Source organism: Hipposideros armiger, unplaced genomic scaffold, assembly GCF_001890085.2.
Source record: "Hipposideros armiger isolate ML-2016 unplaced genomic scaffold, ASM189008v1 scaffold_129, whole genome shotgun sequence".
In the NCBI taxonomy this organism is placed as follows: domain Eukaryota; kingdom Metazoa; phylum Chordata; class Mammalia; order Chiroptera; family Hipposideridae; genus Hipposideros; species Hipposideros armiger.
Window position 1 is genome coordinate 221,623 of NW_017731479.1, and position 24,979 is coordinate 246,601.

The following is a 24,979-nucleotide window of genomic DNA, read 5'->3' on the forward strand; positions in this document are numbered from 1 at the left end:
GGAAATGAAGAGGATCAATTATAGGTGCAAATATAATGTCCGATGAGAAAAATACTCGAAAGTTCGCTAACGCCCTCTCCCCGGGCAGTTACCAAACAAGTGAGCATGCGCGAAATTACAGCGAGGCGGCAGTAACCGGGCTTGTTTTAGGAAGTGCAATAGAAAAGCAAGGCCTGACCATTTCTGAATTTATAAAGTGGAGGAGAGAATCATGCAAAAAGGTTAAAAAAAAAAATCAAGGGTAGCTCAATTGCGTTTCTTTAAACAACGGTCTTGCAAGCCGAGCCATGGCACGGGGGAACTCCACGACGGCGGGTTGCAGATTCCCTCCGGTGCACAAACAGAGGCAAAGCCGGTTGCATTAACCCGAGAGCGCGAGGCCCCACGCGCCGCCGGGTTTGACCAATCAAAGCGCAGAGGGGGGGGGGGCCGGACGGCCGCTCCTGCGCGTGCGTTGCCCCTGCCGCTGGGCTCACGCCGCCTCCGGCCTGTTTGCGGACGGCTTCCAATCTGTGCTGCTGCGCTGGGCCTGGTCTCCCGCGGTTCTCCCGGCTGCCCTCCCGCTCGGCCCCGCGAAGCCGATGGACCTCAGCAAGTGGTCCGGGCCCTTGAGCCTGCAGGAAGTGGACGAGCAGCCGCAGCACCCGCTGCAGGTCAAATACTCTGGCGTGGAGGTCAACGAACTGGGCAAAGTGCTGACGCCCACCCAGGTACCCGAGGGCGACGGGGATGCAGCTGCTCGAGGCCTGCAGGCCGGAGACCCGGGGGAGGCGGGGAGGGCGTTCTGGCCTGCCTGCGCCCGACCCACCAATAGTAGGGGGTCGCGGTGCCCACGCTGCAGGCCTGCGGTTGCCACGAGCACCTGCAATCCAGCACCTGGCGGGGGAGCCGCGGCCTGCAGGAGAAATTAATCCACTTTTCCGGACTTCAAGGCACAGGCGGGGGTCTAGGCCGCTAAACGGCCGGGACCGCAGGGGGCAGGGGCGGGGAGGGGGCGGTACCCAGGATGGCGTGGCCTTGGCCACACCGGAGCCGCCCCACCCACCTACCCCTGGTCTCGGGATTTTAGGCCTCCTTTGGGGGAGCAAGAGCCTCATCGGAGGACATATGACGGACGCATTATGTAACCGGTGATCAGCGGTGCCCAGCGAGGCCTCCTTTGCTTTAACCGTCAAGATCGTGGTGTAGTGACTTCAGCGGCTGAAAGGCTCTAGGGCAGCGGGCTTTTTTTTTTTATACCGTTTGGCCTTGACCTGTGACGCCCATAAGTGAGGCAGGACCAGGTCCTGGCTGCTGAAAGTGGAGAAACGAGAATGCCGGACACCGTTGCGAGTTGTTGGCCTCGAAGCTCCGAGGCAGTGGTGTGAATAAGTTGCTCTGGCAAGTTTTGGTTTGGGATGTTTAAATATGAGGTGCCTGTCTTGCAGCCTTTTTCCCAGACTCACTGCCCACGTCTGGCCACCTCGGTTTTCTCATTTTCTGTGCACTTTTAAATGCCCAGTTAATTTAGATTTCAATTTAGCAGGTCCTGGGTAACATCACCAAATCTGGAGATCCCGTCTTTGGTAAGGTTGTAGTTAGGAGGACTCAGTCAGCACCAGGGTTGAAACCCTGACCCCACCTCTTTCTGTTAATAACACGCTAGGATACCAGCCTTAATAGTGTTGCTCGGACTAAAATAAATAAAGAGTATATTAAACTAAAGCTTCTGGCTCTTAGTCGCGTCAATACACTTTACCTTTTATTAATAATCTACTCTGTTTTGTCTTGGAGGAACCAAAGGTCAAAGAGTATTGGTTTCTTTAGCACTTCTGACTTTTTAACTCTAAACTGATTCCTTCCTACAGGTTAAGGACCGGCCCACCAGTATTGCATGGGATGGTCTTGATCCAGGTAAACTCTACACCTTGGTCTTGACAGATCCGGATGCTCCCAGCAGGAAAGACCCCAAATATAGGCAAGTCGTTGGGGAACAGCAAGTCATCCACGTGAGCTGGTGCTTCTGGCACTGTGTTAAGTCCCTTGCTGGACATACTATGCTAGTGGGTCTGGTTTGGAATGTTTACGTACACGTTTACGCCAAAGCATGCATTTCTGGCTTCTTTACTCCCTAGACCAGGAGACTAGAAACTGCAACTGAGAGCCACATTTGCCTGAGGCCTTTTTTTGTACAGCCCCAGGAGCTGAGAATGGTTTTTACCTTTCTAAATAATTGGGAGAAAATTGAAAGACAAATAATACTTGTTGACATCTGAAAATTACACGAAATTCAAATTTGAGTGTCCATCAAGTTTTATGGGACACAGCCATAATAACTTACTGAAATCTTGTCTATGGCAGCTTTCATGCTACAGCCAGAAAGTTGAGTTATTGTGACAAAGAGGATATGACCTTCAAAGCTAAAAACATTCATTGTCTGGCTCTTTACAAAACGTTTGCTGACCCTTGCTCTAAACAGCCTCGGAGGCAGGTGCGGAGCCCTCTCTTGTGCATACACATGACGTTTGCACTAGCCACGAAAGCAGGACTATAGCTCATTGCCGCATCCTCGCCTGGAACATAGACTTCATGATTGTTGGTGGTGCTGGTGAGTGGGTACTGATTTCTGGTGGTGTTGATGGTCCTGTGTTCTTCCTCGTAGGGAATGGCATCATTTTCTGGTGGTCAATATGAAGGGCAATGACATCAGCAGTGGCACGGTCCTTTCTGATTACGTGGGCTCTGGACCTCCCAAGGGCACAGGTCAGTAAAGGCTGCTTTTAGGGGGAGGTGGAGGGGAGCATGGGTGGACATTAAGATTGGCCTAAAATGCTGCAAGTCTTAGTCTGGTTCTTAGAGCTTTATTCTTTTATTTATGAGAGTCCTGACCCTAGTGGAGATGTCAGGCAATGTAGTTCACCTCCAAGGCAGTAGTCAGGGAGCTGGAACCTTGGGTTCTGGTTAGGCGGACTCTCTGCAGCATTACCTCTTAGCTGCTAGGCCTTTAATAAGCAGGAAAGTGGTGAGAAGACAGGAAGCAGTGTTGCAGAATGCTTGGAATGGCTTCTTGCAGGGCTGCACATGGATTGAACTAAGTTCTATATTCAGCTTTTGCCCCATGTGATCGCTGAGCTTCTAGTTCCCATAAAAGTTCTCGGAAATGATCATAGTTTCCAAATTAATTATTAAAAGTTGGCTTCTTTATTGCTTTATAGCTTTTTCTCTTGAGAATCAAGTGTGATATCTTGAAAAGATCTGGAAGACTTTAAGAACTATATTGAACATAACACATGCACACATATACACATATTGTGTTAATGTTTTACACACACACACACACACACACACACACACACACACACACACATGGAGAGACCGAATGCAGTGTCGAAACTCCAAGTTGGATAAGTGCTGCCTAAGCTAATGGTGGACATGCACTGTTACTGCCTGTTGTGCACTATGGGATAGTTCCATTTTCTGCAACAAGGAAGTGGTGGTGGGTGGAGCATGGCAGCACACAAGCTTTTGCACACATTGTCCAGCCATGAGTTAGTCTGAAGAGGTACAAGGACCATTGGCTATCGACTCATGTTTTATCTGCAGACTCAGAAGTTTCAGGTGGCCTCAGCCATCTCAGGCATCCATAAAAGGAAGGTAAAGATACATGTTTCCCAGGAATCTATTAAGGTCTCTAGGGCAGTTATAAAATTAGGCAGTTTAATTATGAGAAGTACACCCATGAGAATAAAGCAATTCTCTCAAGTAGGAGCTGTGTTCTCAACAAAAAAGCCTCAGTGACTCATTTTTTTTCATATTGTTTTAGTAAGGTGTAACATATATAATAAAAATGCACAGATTGTAAGGGTTTAATGAATGAAGATTGACCAATGCACACACCCTTTAAGTCAGATTTTCCCAGAACTAACCATTTTCTGACACCTGTCTCCATAGATTACTTTTGCATTCATGCAAATGCTATCCTGCAGTATGCATTTGTTTTTGGCGATTGGTCTCTTTCAGTCGAGATAATGTCTGAGATTCATTCATGTTATTGTTTGTATCAGTAATTCATTTCTTTTTATTGTCAAGTGGTATTCCATTGTACGAATATACCACAGCTCATGAAGCCATTCTCCTGTTAGTGGACATTTAGGTTTTTTCCAGCATTTGGATATTATGAATAAAGGTGCTATACACATTCCTGTCATTTTGTGGGCATAGGTTTCCAGTTTTCTTGGGTAAATACCTAAGAGTAGAATTGTTGGGTCATAGAAATTGCCCAAGAGTTCTCCAAGGTTGAAAAATTTTACACTAGTCAGCAGTATATGCAAGTTTCAGTATTGGGTTGTTGGAAAAATCATGATGTATTTTTTCTGTTTTTTGTTGCAAAAATGCGTCATGACTTTCCCGACCACCTAATAGATCCATACAATGCACCCTTCCGTGTAGGAGCACCCTACTAGTTGCTAGTTGAGATGCTGCCGAATTCATGAATAGCTTAATAAAGCCAATTAGATCTTCAAATTTAAATTTAAAAATCCATGTAGATTCATACCAAAATTCATCCTTGTAGCAAGTGACAGGATTTCCTTCTTTTTTAATGCTGAATAATAATAGGTGCGTGTGCGCATGCGTGTAGGCATAAACACATTTTGTTTATCCATTCATCAGTGGATATTTGGGTTGGCGAATAATGCTGCAATGAACATGGGTGTACAGATATTGGAATAACTTTTCTTGAAATAACCTAAAAAAAACTCAGCACTTGTTTGTATCCAGTACTTAATTGGAACTTGTAGAAAGCTTGCTGGCTTGTTTTAAACATTCTTTGCTACTGTTTAGTTGGTGTAAATGAGTTGGGGTCGTTTCCTTCCAAGCAGGTCTCTTGTCTTCTATGGAAGTGAGTTTTGGAGGTAGAAAGACAATGTTCTCCTTTAGTCTGTGTAGGTTTATGGTTTGATGAGTACCTGGTATGATGAGTGATTTGCCGTGTCCGTCATCCATTTCTTATATATTTTTAGCACTTCCTATGTGCCAGGCACTTAGGTAGGTTCCAGGGTGATCATGGTCAACACGACAAACGCCATAGCTTTATGAATCTCACTAGCAGGGAGATTGAATTGAAAAGAACGTTAGATAGCAGAGTTTCTGTGGCACAAGTAAAAGGGGCAGTCTGATGGAGTGGTGGGCAACGACGGGGGAGGGGTGAATCCTGGCGTGGGATGCAGGAGGAGGGGTGAACAAGGCCAGACCCCGCGGGTCCTTAGAGGCTGTAACGCGGGGCGTGGACTTCATACCAGTTGCAGTGGAGAGACACTTGGTGATTTTCAGCAGCTGAGTGACCTGACTCATTCTACCTCTCTGGGTTCTCAGTGTCTTTGGAAAAGTGGGGTGGTCTGGGTCCCCGCGTGTTGGTACATCCTATGAAAATGGGTGATGTCTCCATCAGATGCCAGCTGGGTGCCCGGTGTGTACATCTTCCCGCCCGTCTCTCCCTCCAGGCCTTCACCGCTACGTCTGGCTGGTTTACGAGCAGGACAAGCCGCTCAAGTGTGATGAGCCCATTCTCAGCAACCGATCGGGAGACCACCGTGGCAAATTCAAGGTGGCAGCTTTCCGCAAGAAGTACGGGCTCGGGTCCCCGGTGGCCGGCTCGTGTTACCAGGCGGAGTGGGATGACTATGTGCCCAAACTCTATGAGCAGCTGTCTGGGAAGTAGAGGAAAGCCAGGAGACAGAAATGGCCCCGGAGGCCCCAGCAGTTTTCTCAAGTTCAGTGATGCATGTAGATTCTCCTCTACCCAGTTCCCGTTCTCAGGTGAGACCTGAGCAGGTAGTGGTTTAGGGTGACTTTTCCTTCTGCCTCTCCCTTAAAATTGTACAGGGTTACACACCCTGGTTTATGTTTTGGTCAAGTATGAACTCCATTTTGGGGGATATTATGGTACTATGATGGGGTCATCAGATTGTTAATATAAGATTAGTAACCCAGAATTTAAAGAAAAATTTGTAGGTAAGAAGAACAGGTCTACAGTAATAGAGCAGAGCATCGAAAAATCTTTAAGGGGCTAAAAAAGAAAGATCTATTGCTTCTTGTCTTTGTGAGCCCGAGTCCAGAATGGCGCATGGTGGCACCTTCTGAGATGTGTTTTCCTGGTCCTGTCTCTCGGCGGACAGCCGGAGATGGGCATACCCGCGAGCCCCCAATATGGGACGTCCCGGATTAGTTACTAGGTGTCAGTATCCTACTTTGGGGCCTTTAAAGAGCAGTACTGGAAAAAGCAGTGGGGACATTCGCTTTCCTGTTTGAGGCACTGCTGTCTAGACGCGCTGCAGGGTGGGGTGTGGTAATCAGAAATCCGTCAGCCTGTGCTTGTTATATTGATCATTTTTCACTGGTGTAAGAAAAGCTGTTCTGGAGTTGCTAAATGTGTTAATTCTGCTATTTGCTTAGAGTTGACTAAAAATAAAAACTCTGCGTGGACAAACTGGGCCTCCAGCTATTTTGCGCTTTTGTGTATGGGGCTTCATAAATGTGGGAAGTCAAGAGACAACCTCTAAGGGTGACTATCCCTTTCCCTGACCAGCAGTAAGGATTGGGGCTTGATTCAGGGACTGTACGGAGGGTCCACACTTACACACATGCCATTAACCTCTAACAGGAGCAACTATTAATTTAAACTGGATTTTTTTTTTTTTTTAAATCACAAAGCCTTAGCCAAGTCTTGCTCAAAAAGAACCTTTGCCCTTTGTAAGTATCCCCTATGGTGTAGTTATATCGACACCATAACAACAGCTCAGAAATAGCCTCCACCTCTCTTTGTTCTGACTTATAATTCATACAGAAGCAGCACCAAAGGGTGGGGGTTGGGTACAGGTCACTCAACACTTGATGAACCAAAAGAAAGGAAAGGAGGTGTTTGACGGTCTGAGTCACTGACCTGGTCTGTGATGGAGACAGGATCCTGAGTTAGGCCTGGCAGGTGCTAAGCCAGGCTGGGCCTTTCCCCTATCTTGCACTGTGGCCCTTCTCTGAAACACTTGGAAATGTGGCCGCATGTCATGTCTGGGAACAGATAAAGGAGAGTAATTATTTTTTAACTTTAGGGTTTTAAAATTCATTTAAAAAATATAAAACAATAGTAAAGAAAACGACCACCCTGTTGACCTTAGAAATAAATGTGAAAATAATACATGCACACGGTTTTAGACAAGGTGAACAGTACAGGAAGAAAATGTCTTTAACCTTCCCGTCTCAATGGCAGTTACCAGTTTTCTTTCACAAGAAAATGTAAATATCCCTATCAGTATGTATCTATCAATACATATTTATCCTTAACACTGGTATGTGTAGTTCTCAATCTTTCCATATTTAATGTACCTTCAGGTACTATATCTTTGGTTATCAGGTCACCACAATTAATGTCATTATTTTGAACAAATATTCTATTTTATGGATATTCCATAATTAATCAGTCTAATTCCCTACTGTGATTAGATTATTTCCAGTTATTTGCTGTTATAAAGTGCTTCAGCAAACTACCAGGTCTGACAATTAAGTTTGCGAACTTGTTGCAGCGATGTTGCTAACTTGATATCAGAGGGATTATTCATTATGAATTTGTACCAACTGGACAAATAGTTAACCAAGTTTACTATTTGGAAGTGCTGAAGAGGTTGCATGAAAAAGTTAGACGACCTGAACTATTCACCAACAATTCATGGCTCTTGCATCATGACAATGCACCAGCTCACATAACACTTGTCTGTGAGGGAGCTTTTAGCCAGTAAACAAGTAACTATTGGAACACCCTCCCTACTCACCTGATCTGCCCCCCAAAGACTTCTATCTTTACCCAAAGATAAAGGAAATATTGAAGACATGTTGATGACATTCAGGACATCAAGGGTAATATGACAGCTCTGATGGCCATTCCAGAAAAAAGAGTTCCAAAATTGCTTTGAAGTGTGAACTAGGCACTGGCTTCGGTGCATAGCTTCCCAAGGGGAGTACTTCGAAGGTGACTAGTGATATTCAGCAATGAGGCATATAGCACTTTTTCTAGGATGAGTCTGCGAACTGAATTGTCCAACCCCATATGTATAAAATGTTTTTGCAAGTAATTTAGTGGAATAAATTTATAGCATTGAAATAATCAGCTGATATATACATTTTCAATGCTGATACAGACAAACCACCCTCCAAAAAGATCACCTGATTATATTCACGTCAGTGGAATATGAAAGTAACTTTTTCCATGCCCTTACCAGTTTTCTCAGACTTTGAAAACATTTTACTTTATTTGTGTATATTTAAAATCATTTATTCTTTCTAAACTCCTGTTTTCTTTGAGACTTTTTTTAAAAAAATTTTTATTGGGGAACTGTTTTTCCAGGACCCATCAGCTCCAAGTCAAGTAGTTGTTTCAATCTAGTTGTGGAGGGTGCAGCTCAGCCGCCCATGTGGGGATTGAACCGGCAACCTTGGTATTATGAGCACTGCGCTCTAACCAACAGCTAACTGGTTGCCCCTTTTTGAGACTTGGATCTTGCTAACCACGGTACTTTTTAAATTACACTCTGAAGATTTATGAGGCATTACAGTAATGTTTCCTTGTCTAAAACAGGCGTAGACTCATAAATGATTCCTAAAAAGGTCAAAACAATCCAACCAAAAAAACTTGTGAATGTATGCATGAGTTCACAAAAGAACAATATATATGAAAAAAATAGTAACCTGGGAACAATGGGATACCATGTTTCACCTATGAAATTGGGAGGTGAAGTGACCTTGCCCAGGGGGGCACCTCACTAGGAAGTGGGGGGTCCAGGTTCTGAACCCAGCGCTGGCCTCAAAGCCACGTTTGTCACCACCATGCCCATGAACACACAAATTCCCTTACAGGTTCAGTCTCATCTGAAAAATGGGTGGGGGAATCTAGACTGCCTCACGGGGTTGTTGGAGAACAAAATGATTTTTTGTTGAGATTAAGTGTGAATTCATACATGTAAATAAGTCACTGGATCTGACTGACGTAGGAACAAAGTCTACAAACAGCCACTTTCCTCAAGGCTGCCTGGCTACGTGTTTACCAAAAAGCGTGTTTTTAAAAAGTCTCTACTCATCATAGTACAGCTTCAGCAGCCCTTCCAGAGCCCAATATTTCTTTTTCCCTTCCCTACCTTCCCCTTCCCTGCCCTTCCCTTCCTTTCCTTTTAAATTTTATTGGGGAACAGCGTGTTCTTGCAGGACCCATCAGCTCCAAGTCAAGTAGTTGTTTCAATCTATTGGGTTGTTGGAAAAGTCGTGACACATCTTTGCAACGAAAAACAGAAAAAATATGTCATGACGTTTTCAACAACCCAATAGTTGTGGAGGGTGCAACTCAGTGGCCCGTGTGGGGATCGAACTGGCAACCCTGGTGTTATGAGCACAGCACTCTAACCAACTGAGCTAACCGGCCGCCCTCCTAAGCCCAGTATTTCTAACACAACCCTGGAATCTTGGGAACTGTTCATCATTCTGACTTCATGGGGGAACATAGGTCAAACAAGTCAATTTCTCTAGGACCCCTAAATTAAACCCTGATTAACAGACAGGACCTTATCTCAGAAACACAGGATTGGTATCTATCACTTCCGCATCATAATACGTGGCCTAAAAATCCTCTTCGCTATCAGGGAGTGAGGAACTTCTGTCCTTAAATTGTCTACTTAAAGCTCCTCAGCAGTTTGCAGTTGCTCTGGGATGTAGACCAGATCCTGAACATGGCCTGTCAGACTCGATATGACCTGACGCCCATTTGCCTCTCCAGCGTCCCACCACTGTCTTACTGAACTTGGAATTTGCTGCCTGCCTCTCAGTTCCTTGAACATGGCTACTAACAGATTTGGTCCTTTACAGATGCTGCCTGGAATCTTCTCCTCCCACTTTCTTTGACAATGTCCCCTTCACTTTTTTTTTTTTTATAATTGGGGAACAGCCACTGTCATTGGTTACACATGGCTTTCATGCTACGATGGCATAGTTGACTCTTTTAAGGAGGGCACAGCTCACAGTGGCCCATGTGGGGATTGAACCAGCAACCTGGGTGTTATTAGCACCACACTCTAACCAACTAAGCTAACCAGTCACCCCCCATTCACTCTTTAAGTATCTCTTAACTGTGGGACTCCTTCCCTGACTGGGCTTGAGTGTCCTGTACTATGCTGTTGCAACGTTACAATTGTTATTTAAAAATATGTATATGTCATTTTTAATGTAATGTTTATCTCCTCTGTTAGACTGGACCCTTCATGAAGTCAAGGACAATCTCTGTCTTATAACTGGACTGTTGAGAGACTTAATATTTAATGTAATTATTGATTGGAGGGATTTAGGTCTACCATTTTATATGTTTTCTGTTTGCCCCTCTGTTCTCCCTTTCTTGCCGCCTTTGGGGTTATTCGAATATTTTGATCTATTGGATTTTTAAGCTATTACCTCTTTGGGTTTCCTTCTTTGTTTTTTAAGTAGTTGCTCTAGCAGTTACAATACACATAACTAATTTTTCAGTCTGCTTAGAATAAAAGCTGTACCACTTTGTATAAAATGTAGAAGCATGGCAACCAATGGGTCCTTTAACCCCCAACCTCTATGATATAGTTATCATATGGATTACATTTACATATATTGAAACCCTCACCAGACAATGGTATCATTTTTGCTTTCAACAAAAATGTATACATAGATTTCGAAATAGTTCAAGACTATGAGGGAAAAGTCTTATATTTATCTAGATATTTACCATTTGTTGCTCTTCATTTTCAGAGATGCAAATTTCCTTCTGGTATCATTTCCCTTCAGTATGAGGAATTCCTTTATCATTTCTTGTAGAGGAAGCCTGCTGACGATGAATTTTTTTTTTTTTCATCTGAGAATGGTTTTATTTTGCCTTCATCCCTCTGTCTAGGTTGCTTTTCCACAGTCCATCTGCTTTTATTTTTCAGTGTTCTCAGAGAGTTGCTTTTGCATTTTGTCTACTTTGTAATTGTAATCAGCAGGAAAGGTTCACACTGCTCTGGAGTCAAACTGGAACAATAAAAATGTACTTTTTGTACATTTCTAGGGCAAAATGTATTACTAAATTAAAGTCAGAGTGGTATATGGAGTTCTTACATGGGCATGTTTCCAGTTGCCCAGGAATAATACCCTTTTTCAATAGATATATAAACAAATAATTACAGAGGATGGTAAATTCAAGAAGTGCTTTTACGCAGACATCACTGGCATCCTGTGATTTCAACCGCTGCAGTTCCTTCAAAGTCCTGGTGGCACCCAGTTCTTGCACTGTTCATGGCTCGTCTTAGCCCACCGCTGCTTAACCTAGTCTACTGCTGATTTTTTTCAGTGGAGATTTAAACCATGTGGAGCTCCAGCACAGCTGTGATCCCATCCGTCTGATTTACTGTTATACCCCTAGGCACACAGTAGGTGCTCAATAAATACTTCTTGAATGAGTGAATGTATGCTGATCCTGGCACTTCTGACCCCCCCCTCCCCCCACTTCGCTAATTTTCCCTTTACCTATAGCACTTATTACCATGTTTAAGATATTATAATTTTTGTGTTATCAGTTTCCTCCCACCCCGAATGTACACACTCCATTAGGGCAAAGATCTTTACCTGTTTGACATACATTGACGTATCTCAAGCATCTAGCCTGGCACCTGACATACAAGGTACTCAGTAGATAGTTACTGAAGGAATAATTGCAAATCAAAGGTAACAGCCCTTACTAATATGTATAACAAACCTGTAATAATTCTTTTTAATTCAGGGGAGTGTAGTGTATGCTGGAATATAGGACACTGGCTCTCTGCTGCCATCCCAGCACTGCTTTCCTACCTGTTCTCTTCCTGCCATTCTGGTCCTTGTCTGTCCTCACTGCCTCCTCGTGAAGTACTAGGAGTTGGGAGGCTCAGCGTGTGCCAGGAGTTAGGAGCAGGGACCCTCATTCCTCTGGTCTTCCTTCCTTCTGGTGACACATCACTGACCAACTTGTGGAGAAGGAAATTTCATAAAATCAGCACCTATAATCTCACAGACATAAGGCCTTTCCACAAGCTAGCTAGACATTTTTCACTCGAGAAATGGATGCAACAGACCACATTATGTTTTTCTGCCTTACTGATTTACAGTATGACCTGTGCTTAGAGGGTGTGTCCTGAAATCAGATGGGTCTCGATACAGTCTCCACCACCACCATCTCCCCTGATCTGAGCTTATTTCCTCATCTTAAAATGTTTGGTATAGTGTCTCATCACATGGTAACTGTAAGCATGAAATGCAGGTTATCTTTTTTTTGGGGGGGGGTAACTATGAGCCTTCTTCCAATATTATTTTCTGATGTACTTAGTGGAGAAACTTCAATGGACTAAGCTGCTTAGGAAACCTGGGCATAATGATAAAAGGCTTTAAGGTTGGAGATAACCCATGGTGATAATGACAACTTTTTGAGGATACCTCCCTGCTTTAGTTTATCACAGTGATCACATCTGGTCACACTGGTCTGTGATGACCGAAATATCCTGTAGGGCACAGGAGTGACCTTCAGGTCATCATGCTAAAGATCCAGGACTTAGAAGTCTAAGAACAGGAGCTCTTACTGAGAGGGTCTTGACCCCAAAGCCATCTCCTAGAAGTTATGTATTCTGCCACTTCATTGCTATGCACATAAAATTATTCTCATACAAGCAGAATATGGGGGGGGGGAATCTATTACAGTGGGGTCATTTCAAATATTTGGCTATAATATCTTCTTCATAGCCTGCCTTTCTTTCAGGGTGCCCAAATTCTCTCCTCAGCACTACATACTCCTACACGCGACTGGCACACTGGGGAGCCTGTGTGCGTGCGTGTGTGTGTGTGCACAGGCCTTTTCCTATTCTTAATAGCAAAAAGGTGCAGTTGACCATTTCAGATGGGGCAATACTATCTTCGATCCTGTAGGAGAACTTGGAAGACATAGCTTTACCTGAAAATCCTGAATGGCTCTTCTTGGAGCAACCCGGGACTCTGGGAGAAAGGCTTCTGGAGGGCGGTGGTTCTCCTCCCTCGGAATTAGGAACTGATAAACCTAGAAGGGAAACTTCCTGCTACAATAACACAGCAAGGCGATGTGATGAACACTTTTATTTACAAATATAATTAAAAGCTCTGACAGTTATCATGCTCTTCCTTGGAACCTGAAAAATGTTGTTTGTTTTTTTTTAAAGTGCATGCAAAAGAAGTAAAGCCTTTTTTTTTTCATCATTTTTTATTGTAAGAAAATACACAGTTTGAAAGTGTGAATAATGCAATATTTATGACCAAGATATGGGACGTAGGGAGGGGAGGGGGACTAAAGAAAAAGATCAAGATGATCTGATTGAGAGACAGCGTTGAACTCCAAATACTGAATCGGAAGAGGAGGGGGGGGAGGAAGAGGAGGAGGAAGTAAAAAAATTTGATCAGAGAAACAGTTAAAATACAATATGAAAATAAGTAATACCTCTCCTTAAATTCCTTCTATACACAAAATACACGATTTGCCAAAGCCCAATTTGTGCTACTGGGATTCTGTGAGCTCCTTAAGTGTATTCACATTCTCTGCAACAGCAGAAAATGATTATGATACAATCAGAATATGCTGAAGACAAGTTAAACTCTTGCCAGCAGGTTCTTAAAAATCACAAGATCTCTTCACCCCACCCACCCCACCCCAGCCCCAAAAAAGTAATAATATGTCACCACTGATATGTACATCACAATTAGTTTCTGTAAAATGTATCAAATTTTCAATCTTTAATAAAACTTTGTTTTTTTTTTTATTCCTGATGAATAAATACCAAAAAAATAAAATAAAATAAAATAATGCAGCAGCTAGTTAAGGTGTAAGGCTGCGGATATTGTGTCTCTCTCCCCCTTGGCATTTATTATTATTATTATTATTATTATTATATATATTTTTTGCTTTCCTTTCACAGATTGGTGGTAATGAGTGATTGCGTAAAGCAATATACATCCACTTTTTTTCTGTTGTTGGCTTACTGATTTTGTTAAAACTGTCTCCAAAGTTTTCACTGAAACGTTTTGAATCACATCAATACTGTGACGTGTACTATGAATAGAAGAGACGGCCAGGTCTCGGCCAGCACTGCGAGTTGACACGGGGGGAGGAAGGGGCCCCTGATGGAGTAAGAATAAACAGGCACTAGTCCGACACGATGTCAGTAAGAGTAAGAGAGAGAGAGAGAGAGAGTGAGAGCAACGCCCGTTAAAATGGGGAATGTGGTTTTGCGGGGTCTGAATTTTTTTCTGTTTTCTTTTTTTCTTTTTTTTTCTTTTTTTTTGTAAATGGCAAAAAAATTTAATCTCATCTATAGTCCTCCTTAGGAAAATCTAATGTAACCAAATTCCCAAATCCCATTCTGAGGCTCTCCATGTCAAAAGTTTCAATCTCTCGCTCTTGCCTTTCCAATAGATACTTGATTCTCTCGCTGCGCTCCTTCTGAAGGGCAGCCAGCTCTTCTTCAATCTGAAAGAAGCACAAGAGGAGCAGTTGTTAACCGGAAGGCTCTCCCCGCAGACACGCACATGCACCCACATGACACACAGGAAGTAAGACGGAACTGGACTGGGGCGGGCTGGGCGAGTCCTGTGATAAATGTCTTGTAACTAATCCATGATATTTAAGACTTGCGCCCAAGAGTAAAAATGTTCGGGGCCCACCTGGGGCTAGTGCTACCATTCCAGCCAGCCAAGCAGCTGGGCTGATCTAGGTCAGTGTCCTGTCTCAGCAAGAGATGGCTCAGGAGCAGCTAGAAGACACTCAAGCACAATCAGATTGTGCGGCTATCCCATAGAGAGCCCAACGCCCCCTGGGTCATTAGCAATTTAGCTCTAGGACAGGGGCTGGGAAAATAGTCTTTTACATTGGTCTCCGGGAACTACAGAAAGAAAGCACAAATTACGGGTTAAGCAAATAAATGCTTAACGGCTTTGAGATGCTTTATGAAATCTTTTCTGCTTCATATTCCTCGGCAATACCTAAAGCCATGAATATTTCAATTCGGAGAACATTTATTATGCGTGGCAATATCAGCCTCTCTTCATTTTAATTTTTTTAAAGAGCCCTGCTGGTGATTTCATTTAGAAACGTCTGAAAATCAAAGCCAGTGCTGCATTTGGCTTCCTCGTGCCGTTCAGCAGCCATGCCATGAGCTTATCGTCCCTTTCGTGTCCTACCAACTTCCCCGGAACCCGTGTATTCCTCTGGTTGTGATGGTGGAGGGTTTCCTAGCAGAATACAAAGAGCTTAGGCTGTGGGATCAGATTTATGCCAAGTAACGGAACCGTATGGAACCTTCAGATCCTGCCTGTAGAATGGAGATCGCGCCTACCTCTAGGGGTATAAAGGCAGCTAATAAGTGAGCCTGAATCCCTGGGCACACAGGCAGGGCTCAGTTAATGGCAGTTCTCTCGGCTGGGCCCCCCTCCTCCACCCAGCGGTACAGGGCCTTACCTTCTGCTCAAGATGTGCTCTGCGCAGAGACACCCTCTGCTCTAGCTTCTGGAGCTCCCGTTCATGTTGTGCCTCTGTCTGCATCTTGATTTTGCTCTGGTAGGCATTGAGCAGCTCCATTTCCTGCTGGAGCTGGAGCCTCAAGGCCTGGCATTCTGCTTCTTGAGCCTCATCGAGACGTAACTGCGGGCACAGAAGACACACACTGTGATTCACTGCTGGCTCACGGCACGCGGTGACTGACTATGGGAGGATGTTTGGTTGTTTGGAGTGAAACAGGTCCCCACAGAAAAAACAGACGCCCTGGGTACATCCAGAGTGAGGAATCAAAAACAGCACTCACTGCCCAGTGGGCTGCAACCTTCTAAAAACACATTCTCTTCTGAAAGCATTCTTTCTTAAGAAAACAAAAACATTCTTGAAAACCACACTAGCAGGAGTCAGGAATGCTACCCACTCTAGTGACTAAACCTGTGGCTTTTGGAGGCAGACTCCCGGGCTTGCATTCAAGCTCCACCATCCACTTAGGGGTGTCACCATGGGAAGCTACTTGGCCTCTCCCTGTTGCCTTTATTATTTTTTTTCCCATCTCAGGCAAATAACAAGTTCCTACTGTCTAAGATTAAATAAAAGAATTCTTATAAAATCCTAGGCATAGTTCTTGATATATACCAAGTGTTCAATAAAGAGTAGCTGTTAACATGAGTTTGGTTCTGACTAACCATTTCCACAGTTAGGTATCTTTTACCCCCAATCCACCATACATCTAGATATCCTTAGCTCTAAAAAAAAAAAAAAAATTTTGAGTCCAACCTCCATAACCCTTGAGGATACACCACAGTGCAGTTTGTACTCCTAGCAGGTTGGTCCCTGCTGTTGGCTGCAGAAGTTATCCTGCTGGCCAGCCAATCTAAAACTCAAGCGACTCAAAATCTTTCCCGCACAGAAGGTGGCCTTGATAATCTTAAGGGGCATTATTTTCTGGTTTGAAGCAGTAAAGTCCAGATTATAAGCCAGCCTGATAGGGTGCCCCTTACTCCCTCCCTGCAGCACCTGAACTGGGCCAAGCCAGCCAGCCAGCAGAAATGCCAACCTTGAAAGTGAGCAGAGCCCAAGGTTTGGGGCCACGGGCAGGAAAAGGATGTTTAAAGCAGGATGACCCTCCTGCCCCAGGCTTGGTTTTGTCTAGATTTCGTAGGCCCTCGGTTCAGAACCCTTGAACTAGACAGTTCTGTCTACCCTGAGTTTATCTGCATGTTTCCATACAGGCCTCTTTGTCAAGGCACTTTTCCTCGGCCAATGCTTCCTCCCCTAGCTGTACAATTTGTGACAGTGAACAATTACATCTCAATATCGTGATTGAGAAATGACTTTTTGAAATGTTGTTGGGATAGTTTTAAAAGTTATTTCCATAGTGTCTTCTTTAGTACTTTCCGAGACACATACTATAGCAAATGAACACAAAACAATGTAATCATATTTCCAAGGTACTTTCCAATAATTCATCAGCTTTCACTGAAACCCAGTAAAGGACATATCTCTCTTCTCATTTCCTCAATGAGTTATGAAGGGAGAAGAAATACTAGAAGCAATCAACAGTCAATCTGCAGCAGGAACAGCCTTCCAGGTAAATGCCAAAGGGTTTACTGGCTCCCAATGAGATTGTGATCGATTCCCTCTGGATATGGGAGGTTCCTTACCAAGAAAGGGAATGAAAGTCTGTCCTTATCTACAAAGACTCTTGAACTGCTGTAAGCCCTGGCCCAGTGGGTGAGAGGCTGACCCTAGGGGCAGTTTGGACCACTGAAACGCCTCCATCTTCTCTTATTTCTGGCATTCTATTATAAATGTCAGTAACTATGTTACTCTGTACCAGCTCTGACTCTGTAACAAAGTGCCAGGTTATAAGTCAGAGGATATTCCAGTATCGGGTATTCATCACCCCCAAATTGAACATACAAAATCCATTAGAAAGTTTTATAAAAGTAAACATCATGTCTGTTTTCTCAAGTGGATTAAGCTGAAGAAAAGGATGTGACAGAAGCAGCCTAATGCAGCAGTGGCCAAGCATACAGGCTTATAGGCTCCCCTGAAAATGGGTTCAAATCCTGGCACCACCACTAATTGGCCAGGAGACACCCTACGTCAGGAGTTGGCACACTATGGCCCAAGGGCCAAATCTGGTCTGCTGCCAATTTTTGTAAGTTAAGTTTCAGACATGCTCACAATTTTGTAAGTTAAGTTTCAGACATGCTCACGCATTTATGTGTCGCCTGTGTCTGCTTTTGTACTCCAACAGCAGAGCTGAGCGGTTGTGACAAAGGGCCTATGGTCCACAAAGCCTGAAGTATGTGCTCTCTGCCCCTTTATTGGAAAAGCTTGCCAACTCCTGCCTAAGCAGGTGGCTTTACCTCCGTAAACCTTAGTTTCCTCGTAGGTAAATTAGGGTTAGAACAGTAACTACTTCAAAGGGGTCTCACAAAAGCGAAATAACACGAAATACTTAAAGTGGTGCCTGGTACATGGTAAGCAGTCAATAGAGGACAGCTGTACTCATCACACATACTTCTATCTCCTCCCTGCCACAGAGCAAAGGGTGTTTCTCTCCTTTTATTTGAGGGCGGTCATGAACCTATATTCCCGACTGGCTGTCTCCCATCTTATATAACATGAACCTATATTCCCGACTGGTTCTCTCCCATCTTATATAACAAGCATTCATTGAGCACTTGCTGTATGCCAGTCATTGATGCAGATGCTGAGAATACAAAGATGAACGAGCCAGAAATCCAACCACCCGTCATGTCCCTATCAACTCTCCCTCCCCTTCTCAAATGCCGCCCCTCTGCCTTCCCCAGCCTGCATCATGGTGATCCTACCCCTCTAACTGATTGGCTCACATTGAGGTCACTGACGGCCACCTAGAAGGGGTCGTCATCTCACCTGACCGCCCAAGCAGCACGGGATATTGTGGTTTGCCCCTGTCCTCCTGAAATCTTTCTCATCTTCTGAAATATCACACACCCTCTTGGTTTTTTTCCTCCCTCCTTGCTTTTTCCAGCTACTCCCCACCTCACTGGGCCATTAAATGTGGGTTTTCCTCAGGGCTTTTTTGTGGGCAGTCTCCTTCCTCTAAACTCTCTTCCAAAGGCTTTTCCAAACGCCTTACTTACCATCTATATGCAAATCAGCCCCCACATCTATACCTCTACATTGGATTTCTCTTCTGAGGGCCCAGGCTAGCTGATCCAGTCTACTAGAGACATCTGTGCCTGGAAGTTTCCCAGGCCCTCAAGCTGAATATGACTAATAGTAACTAATATCTATATCTATGTAGTATGTATCTATAACTAATCATCTTTCCCGTTTCACTTCCCCAATCGGCTCCACTTCCTTTCTTACCATGTAGGTAAATGGCTCCATCATCTATCATTTTGTTCAAACTAGAGACTCAGAGTCATCCTTAACACCTCACTGTCCACATTCAAGCTGTTACTGAACGCTTTGGATTCCACCCTCTGCCTATCTCTCCCATTCAGTCACTAGTCTGTCATCCCGACTGCCCCCTCTCTACTCTAGACCCCGCTCCCTTGTGCCCAGGTAAAAGCAGCAACTTTCTCAGTGACTTCCTTATATCTGTCCTTGCCATCTCGCAGGCAACTCTCCACATGCCACCAGAATGATCACACAAAAATGTAAATCTGATGTCAGTCCCCTCCTTCATAATACTCTTCAATAGCTTCCCATTGCTTTTAGGATAAAGATCAACATTCTTAAGAAAGTTTCCGAGCTGCTACGTGATTTAGCCCCCGTTTACCCTCCAGTCTTTTTCTTCTATCAGCCTCTGCCTCGTTCTCTCTATTCCAAACATAATGGACTTCCACCGTCTTTCCCCATTTTTACAAATGCAGTTCCTTTTGCCTAGAATTGTGCTCCCCACACCTCAGCTTAAATACTCGGTGTGTCTGAGAGGCCTTTCCCAACCCTCCCGACTGGCCTGGGCCTTCTGGTTTACACTGTGTTAATGCTGCACTTGCTCTGCCATTACACTGAGTAGGCTTTTTCAACGTCTGCTTCCTCCATTCTATAAATTCCATGCAGATATGATTGGTGACTGTCTCATTCACCAAAGCATCCTAGGATGCCTGCAGCATAGTATAGACACTCAATAAATACTTACTGGATGAAGGAATAAGTGAACAAATGAATGAATACACTGGCTCCTATCCTCAGCCCAAGGCCACGTTTAAGCCTTTCCCAATTGACAGAAGTCCTCCTTTAACTGTCTCTACCTCTAGCTACAGTTCTCCTTTCCTTCACTGATGAGGATCTGGAAGTAGCAATCTCACTCAATTTCTCTCTCACTTAATAATCACTTTGTCAATGCACTACAATGACTTTCATTCCCACCACTCCACCGACTGGGACAATCAGTGGGCAAATCCACTGCTCGGCCCAGCTGGTCTCTCTGCCACATTTGAGATAATCCACTAGAATATTAGTTCTGGCTTCTGTGATGTGCTCTCTGCTTCCCCTCCCATATTGCTGATTAATCGTCTTTTTTGGTCCTACTTCTACTCAGCCCTCACACGCTGGGGTCCACAAATCTGTCCTTGTCCCCTCCCTAATACTATCTCCTGTCCCTAGAAGATCACAGGTATTCCTAACAACTTCAAGTGTCGCCATATAACAATGATGCCTAGAATTTTGTCTTTAATCTTGACACCCTCTTGAACTATAGATTTTCACCTCTGTGCCTCTGTACTTGGGATACCCACATAGCTCGAATAACATGTCCACAACTTACCAATTATCTTCCAGGCACCCAAACTCACCCCTCCTTCTATTTTTGTCTTGGTAAAATGATGAGCCAGCCATTCCACCGTTATCAAACCTACCTCTCACATTGGTCACTAAGTTCTACCGATTCTACCTCCTAAATATTTCTCCCTCTTCACCACCTCCATGAGCATGTTCTTAGTTCAGGCCTTCATTCCCCCCCCCCTTTTTTTTTACTATTACAATAGCTTCCTAACAGGTCTCTTTACCTATATTTGCCACATTCCTGCCAGTATCTTTCTATAACTCAAATCTGATCCTGTCGCTTTCCTTCTTAAAACAGGCATCAGCAGCTCTGCATTGTTTACACAATGATGTCCAAACTCCTGGCTTTAGAGGATCTGACCCCTGCCTATCTACCTGCTTCCTTCTGTTTATCCTCCTGCTACATTAACTACTCATTGTTTCTCAGATGTGCCTTCCTCTTTCAGGGTTCTGAGTCCTTGCAAAGCAGTAGCCTCTGCCAGGAATACCTTTTCCTCTTCTGCCTGTTTGGTGAACTGTTGTCCTTTAAGACTCACCTTTTGAAACTTTCACTGAATTACCAGGTGAGCTCCCATCCCTGGCTTACCAAGACCTTTAGGACCTCTCCCTTTGGGGCTCCCACAATGCTCCTCCTTGAACTCTGGGCTCAAGAACCAAAGTTCCTTCAGTCCCCAAATGCACTTTCCACCTTTTGGACCTCTGCCTACATGGGTCCCTTTCCATGGAATCTGTTTACTTCCATGAATTCCTTTGAGCTTCTTGGCTTTTTCTGGGAAGCTTTCCCTAGACCAACTTAGTTGTTCCCACTTATCTTCCCATAGCCCCTGGCACCTCCCACTTTAAAGCACTTATTATGCTTTATTTTTATTGCTTAACGATCTGACCTCCTTACTTGACTGACACGTGTGAGGACAGGGACCCACTGTTGTCTCCCTAGCTCATCACTCTATCTCTGAGCCCAGCCGAGTGCTGAGCACAGATACTTGGTAAAAATTTATTGAGTGAATGTGTCTGCGTGTCTTATTTATGCCTGACATTAGCTGGGCAATCTTTGATGAATAAAAACGGTGTTATGTGCGCTTTCTATCACATCTTGCCCTCCAAGACCCTAAGTGCCACAGGTCTGATGTAGCATGTTATTCCTTGAGCTCCATCTTATAAGGCACACTCCAGCAAGTATCCGCATTGGCGTGGCTTTATTCAGCGTCGTCCTTTCCTCAGTTCTTTGGGCAGAAAAACACCAGTATCCTAAATTTGTGCAAGAATCATCTTGGCAACAAAAGGCTGGATCTTGAGTTTTCTTGATTCCCAAAGCTCTTGAAGCCGTGGCACTGAACCTAACCACTTACCGCTTGAGAGGCCATCATTTCATTTATACTCTGTTCATACTGCTCTGCCAAAATGGCAAGTTTTCTCGTCTGCTCGTCTTTCAGTGTCTTTAAGATTGTTTTGTGCTCATTCTTTGGAGTAACTTCCAACTGGTGATTCTTGAGTGCTTTATACTGTTTGGTCTGTACTTTGCAAGTGTCCTGAAACTGTTTTTTAATTTGCATTTCCATGGCCTGTGTGGGACAGTGATAAAAGGAAAATAAAAACATATCAGTAAATACAGAAAGTCTTTCATTTTAATGACATAATACAGGTGCTGGGGCCATCTGTCTTTTGCTGTAGTGACCCACACCACTACTCAGTAATAATGAAAATAATGCATATGGCACAGACAAGAGTCAACGTTGCCAATACTTTTGGTTTTATAGTAAACAAATAGAAGTCATTTTGAATTTGGGAGTGGATTAAAAAAAATGAATTGTTACAAGGGGACCACAACTCTAAGCAGGTTGTGGAATACTATGAGGCTCAGTTGGTTAAAAGTTTGTTCATTATTTTCATTGTTTCCTAGTCAAACTCTTCAGCGTCTTCTATTGTTAGTTGTTTTCCCCCATTTTTTTGTCAGCCCGCTCCCCTCCCCTCATTTCCCAGGGAGAAAGGGGATGGCAATGCACGAGCCAGCTCTCACTGCTCTGTGCTTCCTTGACAAGTCCACTAAATTGCAGCATAAATAAAAGTGATTTGAGTGATTTCCCTCCATTAAGAGGTTACACGTGCATGTAGCAATATCAAATATGCATTTTGGCAAGGAGAAGGTGGGTGTCTATCAGTCCGGAAGGCATTCCTTCAGGTTGCCTCATAGTCACGTGTGCATTTCACGAAAACTTAGCGGAGCTGCGATTACAGGGATCACTATTTAGACACGATAGGATTTGGCTAGAGAGGAGCACGGCCGGAGGGATCGAGGTTGGCCTCATACCTGTATCAACACTGACTATGTCTCCCTTGACATATGGCAATAGCTTAGTCCATAAAACTTGCTAATTAGCTAAAATTATCTGAGGCAGGGAGGGCCAAAGGAGCTCCACGTCTCTAGTGCAGAAATAAAAAGTGCCTGGCACATGGAGATTGCCTCCCGAGTCCCATGCCCATGACAGATATCACTAATACATCATATTCTCTCCTAAAAGCTTGGACGTGGCTTTCGCGTCTTTCACAGCACAGCAGCACTTAAGGTAGTGACTGCTACCGCCAATGATGTGACTGGCATGATGGATGCAATTTATCTGCCCTGTACCTGCCAGGTAACGTTCTCATGTCCTGGTTTTAGAACCATGGGCTGCTGTCAGTCCATACGTTACACTTTTTAAAAGGGCCGATGATGAAGGGGGTCAGAGAAATTATAAAACGGATACAAAGAAAAAGGGAGACATCATCCAGTACAACGGTTTCCAAACCAGCGTGCCCGGCAGCCTCTCCTCAGGAGTTTGTTTTAGGCCGATTCGCGCGCTTCACATCTGGAGATTCCGATTCAGTAGGTGAGGGGCCCAGAGATTTGTAATTTGGCCAAGTTGCCCAGGTGACTCTGACAATCATCCAGGTTGTAGGAACCACGGATCCAGTCCAACACTGTCCGGGAGCCCAAACGGGGAAATGCTTCCGTTTCCTCTCACCTTTAAGTTTTTTGGCTGTTGCCGAAGTTCCATGACATGCTTCCTGTGCAGTTCCCTTTCCCGCCTCTTATTGTACTCCAGCTGGTTTTCCAGTTCAGTCTGGTGCTGTAGACGGATCAGATCCATGCGTAGCTTCTGTAACGTGTGCAGCTGCCTGTACTCTAGCTCTCGGGTGGACTCGTCGTGCCGGATCAGCATGGCGTGCTCCATCTCCTTCTGGGTCCTCTTTTTATTTAGTTCCTGCGTTCAAGAAAAAAAAGATAAATGGAGAGAGGTGAACGGAGATGAACTGGACAGGATGCACAAGTAAGGGAGGGATGGCAGGGAATGGCACAAGTCCCTTAGTTAATTAAACCCACTAGTGTTTGGCAGCATGATTTAATGAGATTAGATGAACAATCCCTGGAGATTTAGGTTCTGGATGTGGGTCCACCATGGACAAGTTGGGCACCTTCACAGCCGTCACAACCACACTATCTGTAAGACGGGATGAGGTCTACTGGACCCCTTCTTACCTTACAGAGCTGCTGAGGCCCTTAATTAGGTAACGTGCTATGCACCGGTCTCAAGAAATGTTTCTTCCGTTAAACCAGTGGTTCTCAACCGTGGCTGCCCATTAAAATTAAGTGAGGAAGTTTTTAAAACATAAGAAGCCTTAATTCCACCACCTGGAATTCTGATTAATTGTCTGGGGTGGGACTGTGACATTAATATTTTTAAGAGTTCTGCAGGTGATTCTAACATGCAGACAGAGCTGAGAATCAATGAATTAAACTGATGATGTCTGCAATGTTCTTCTGGGAAAGTACCCTATTTTTTGCATGTATCAGAAGTATGCCAATTACTTATTTTTTTAAAGTCTCAGATTTCACAACATGCTGGAAAAAAAGCAGAAATCTCTCCCCTTTCATCTTTTCCACTATAGTCTGTTTGATCATTTCTAGTTCTAATCATTTTGTTCTTTCCAGTTCTACTCATGTCTTTCTTTTTTGTCTAAGGGGGCAAGAAAGGAAACTAGAAAAAAGTGGGGGAGGGAGAAGTTGATTGAAATTTTTTCACCAGTTCAAGACTATTTCCAGAATGGCGCTATGTCACAGATCTGAATCTTGTGCTCTGGGTACATAAAAAGGTTTACTAAGCCATGACTATGTCCTCAACTTGCTAACACTCTAATAGGAAGCTGTAATGATATGCACTGAGGTATATGCTCAGCTCCTAGCTGACTGAATCAATCTGTTTTCCCTCTGGGAAACTTGGGGTTGGGATTCAGAGACAGTTAATTTTTATTTATTTTTTTAACTGGGGAAATGTGTTTTTCCCAGGATCCATCAGCTCCAAGTCAAGTTGTTGTTTCAATCTAGTTGTGGAGGGTGCAGCTCAGTGGCCCATGTGGGGATTGAACCAGCAACCTTGGTGTTATGAGCACTGTGCTCTAACCAACTGAGCTAACCAGCCACCCCCGGAGAAAGTTATATCTTTATGTGTGGCTGAAATTGAGGGGCATATAAAAACTACATATGTGGTAGCCATCTGCCGCTATGAGTGCTGAGGATTAGAGAAAGCTGGGCTTCAGAGCGAGCGACAAGAATGAAAAAGAGAGAAGAAAGAAGTGTAGGGAATATACTGATGC

General features: G+C 44.1%; 2 protein-coding genes across 2 annotated transcripts in view; one reads left to right on the forward strand and one right to left on the reverse strand.

The window, feature by feature from the left end:
- Nucleotides 1–423: 423 nt before the first annotated feature.
- On the forward strand, nucleotides 424–6,471 carry PEBP1 (phosphatidylethanolamine binding protein 1). Its single transcript, XM_019649131.1, has 4 exons — nucleotides 424–710; nucleotides 1,848–1,957; nucleotides 2,642–2,742; nucleotides 5,481–6,471. Exons 1-4 carry the CDS (start codon nucleotides 582–584, stop codon nucleotides 5,696–5,698), a joined length of 558 nt encoding a protein of 185 aa, XP_019504676.1. The 5' UTR covers nucleotides 424–581; the 3' UTR covers nucleotides 5,699–6,471.
- A 6,668-nt stretch (nucleotides 6,472–13,139) lies between these two features.
- Nucleotides 13,140–24,979, reverse strand: part of TAOK3 (TAO kinase 3) — a 165,136-nt gene continuing 153,296 nt past the window's right edge. The window contains exons 18-21 of the mRNA XM_019649130.1: nucleotides 23,350–23,589; nucleotides 21,697–21,909; nucleotides 15,524–15,706; nucleotides 13,140–14,536 (exon numbers count right to left, since the gene is read on the reverse strand). Coding sequence (XP_019504675.1) covers nucleotides 14,375–14,536; nucleotides 15,524–15,706; nucleotides 21,697–21,909; nucleotides 23,350–23,589 — 798 coding nt within the window. The 3' untranslated portion in view covers nucleotides 13,140–14,374. The remainder of the gene's footprint in view (nucleotides 14,537–15,523; nucleotides 15,707–21,696; nucleotides 21,910–23,349; nucleotides 23,590–24,979) is intronic.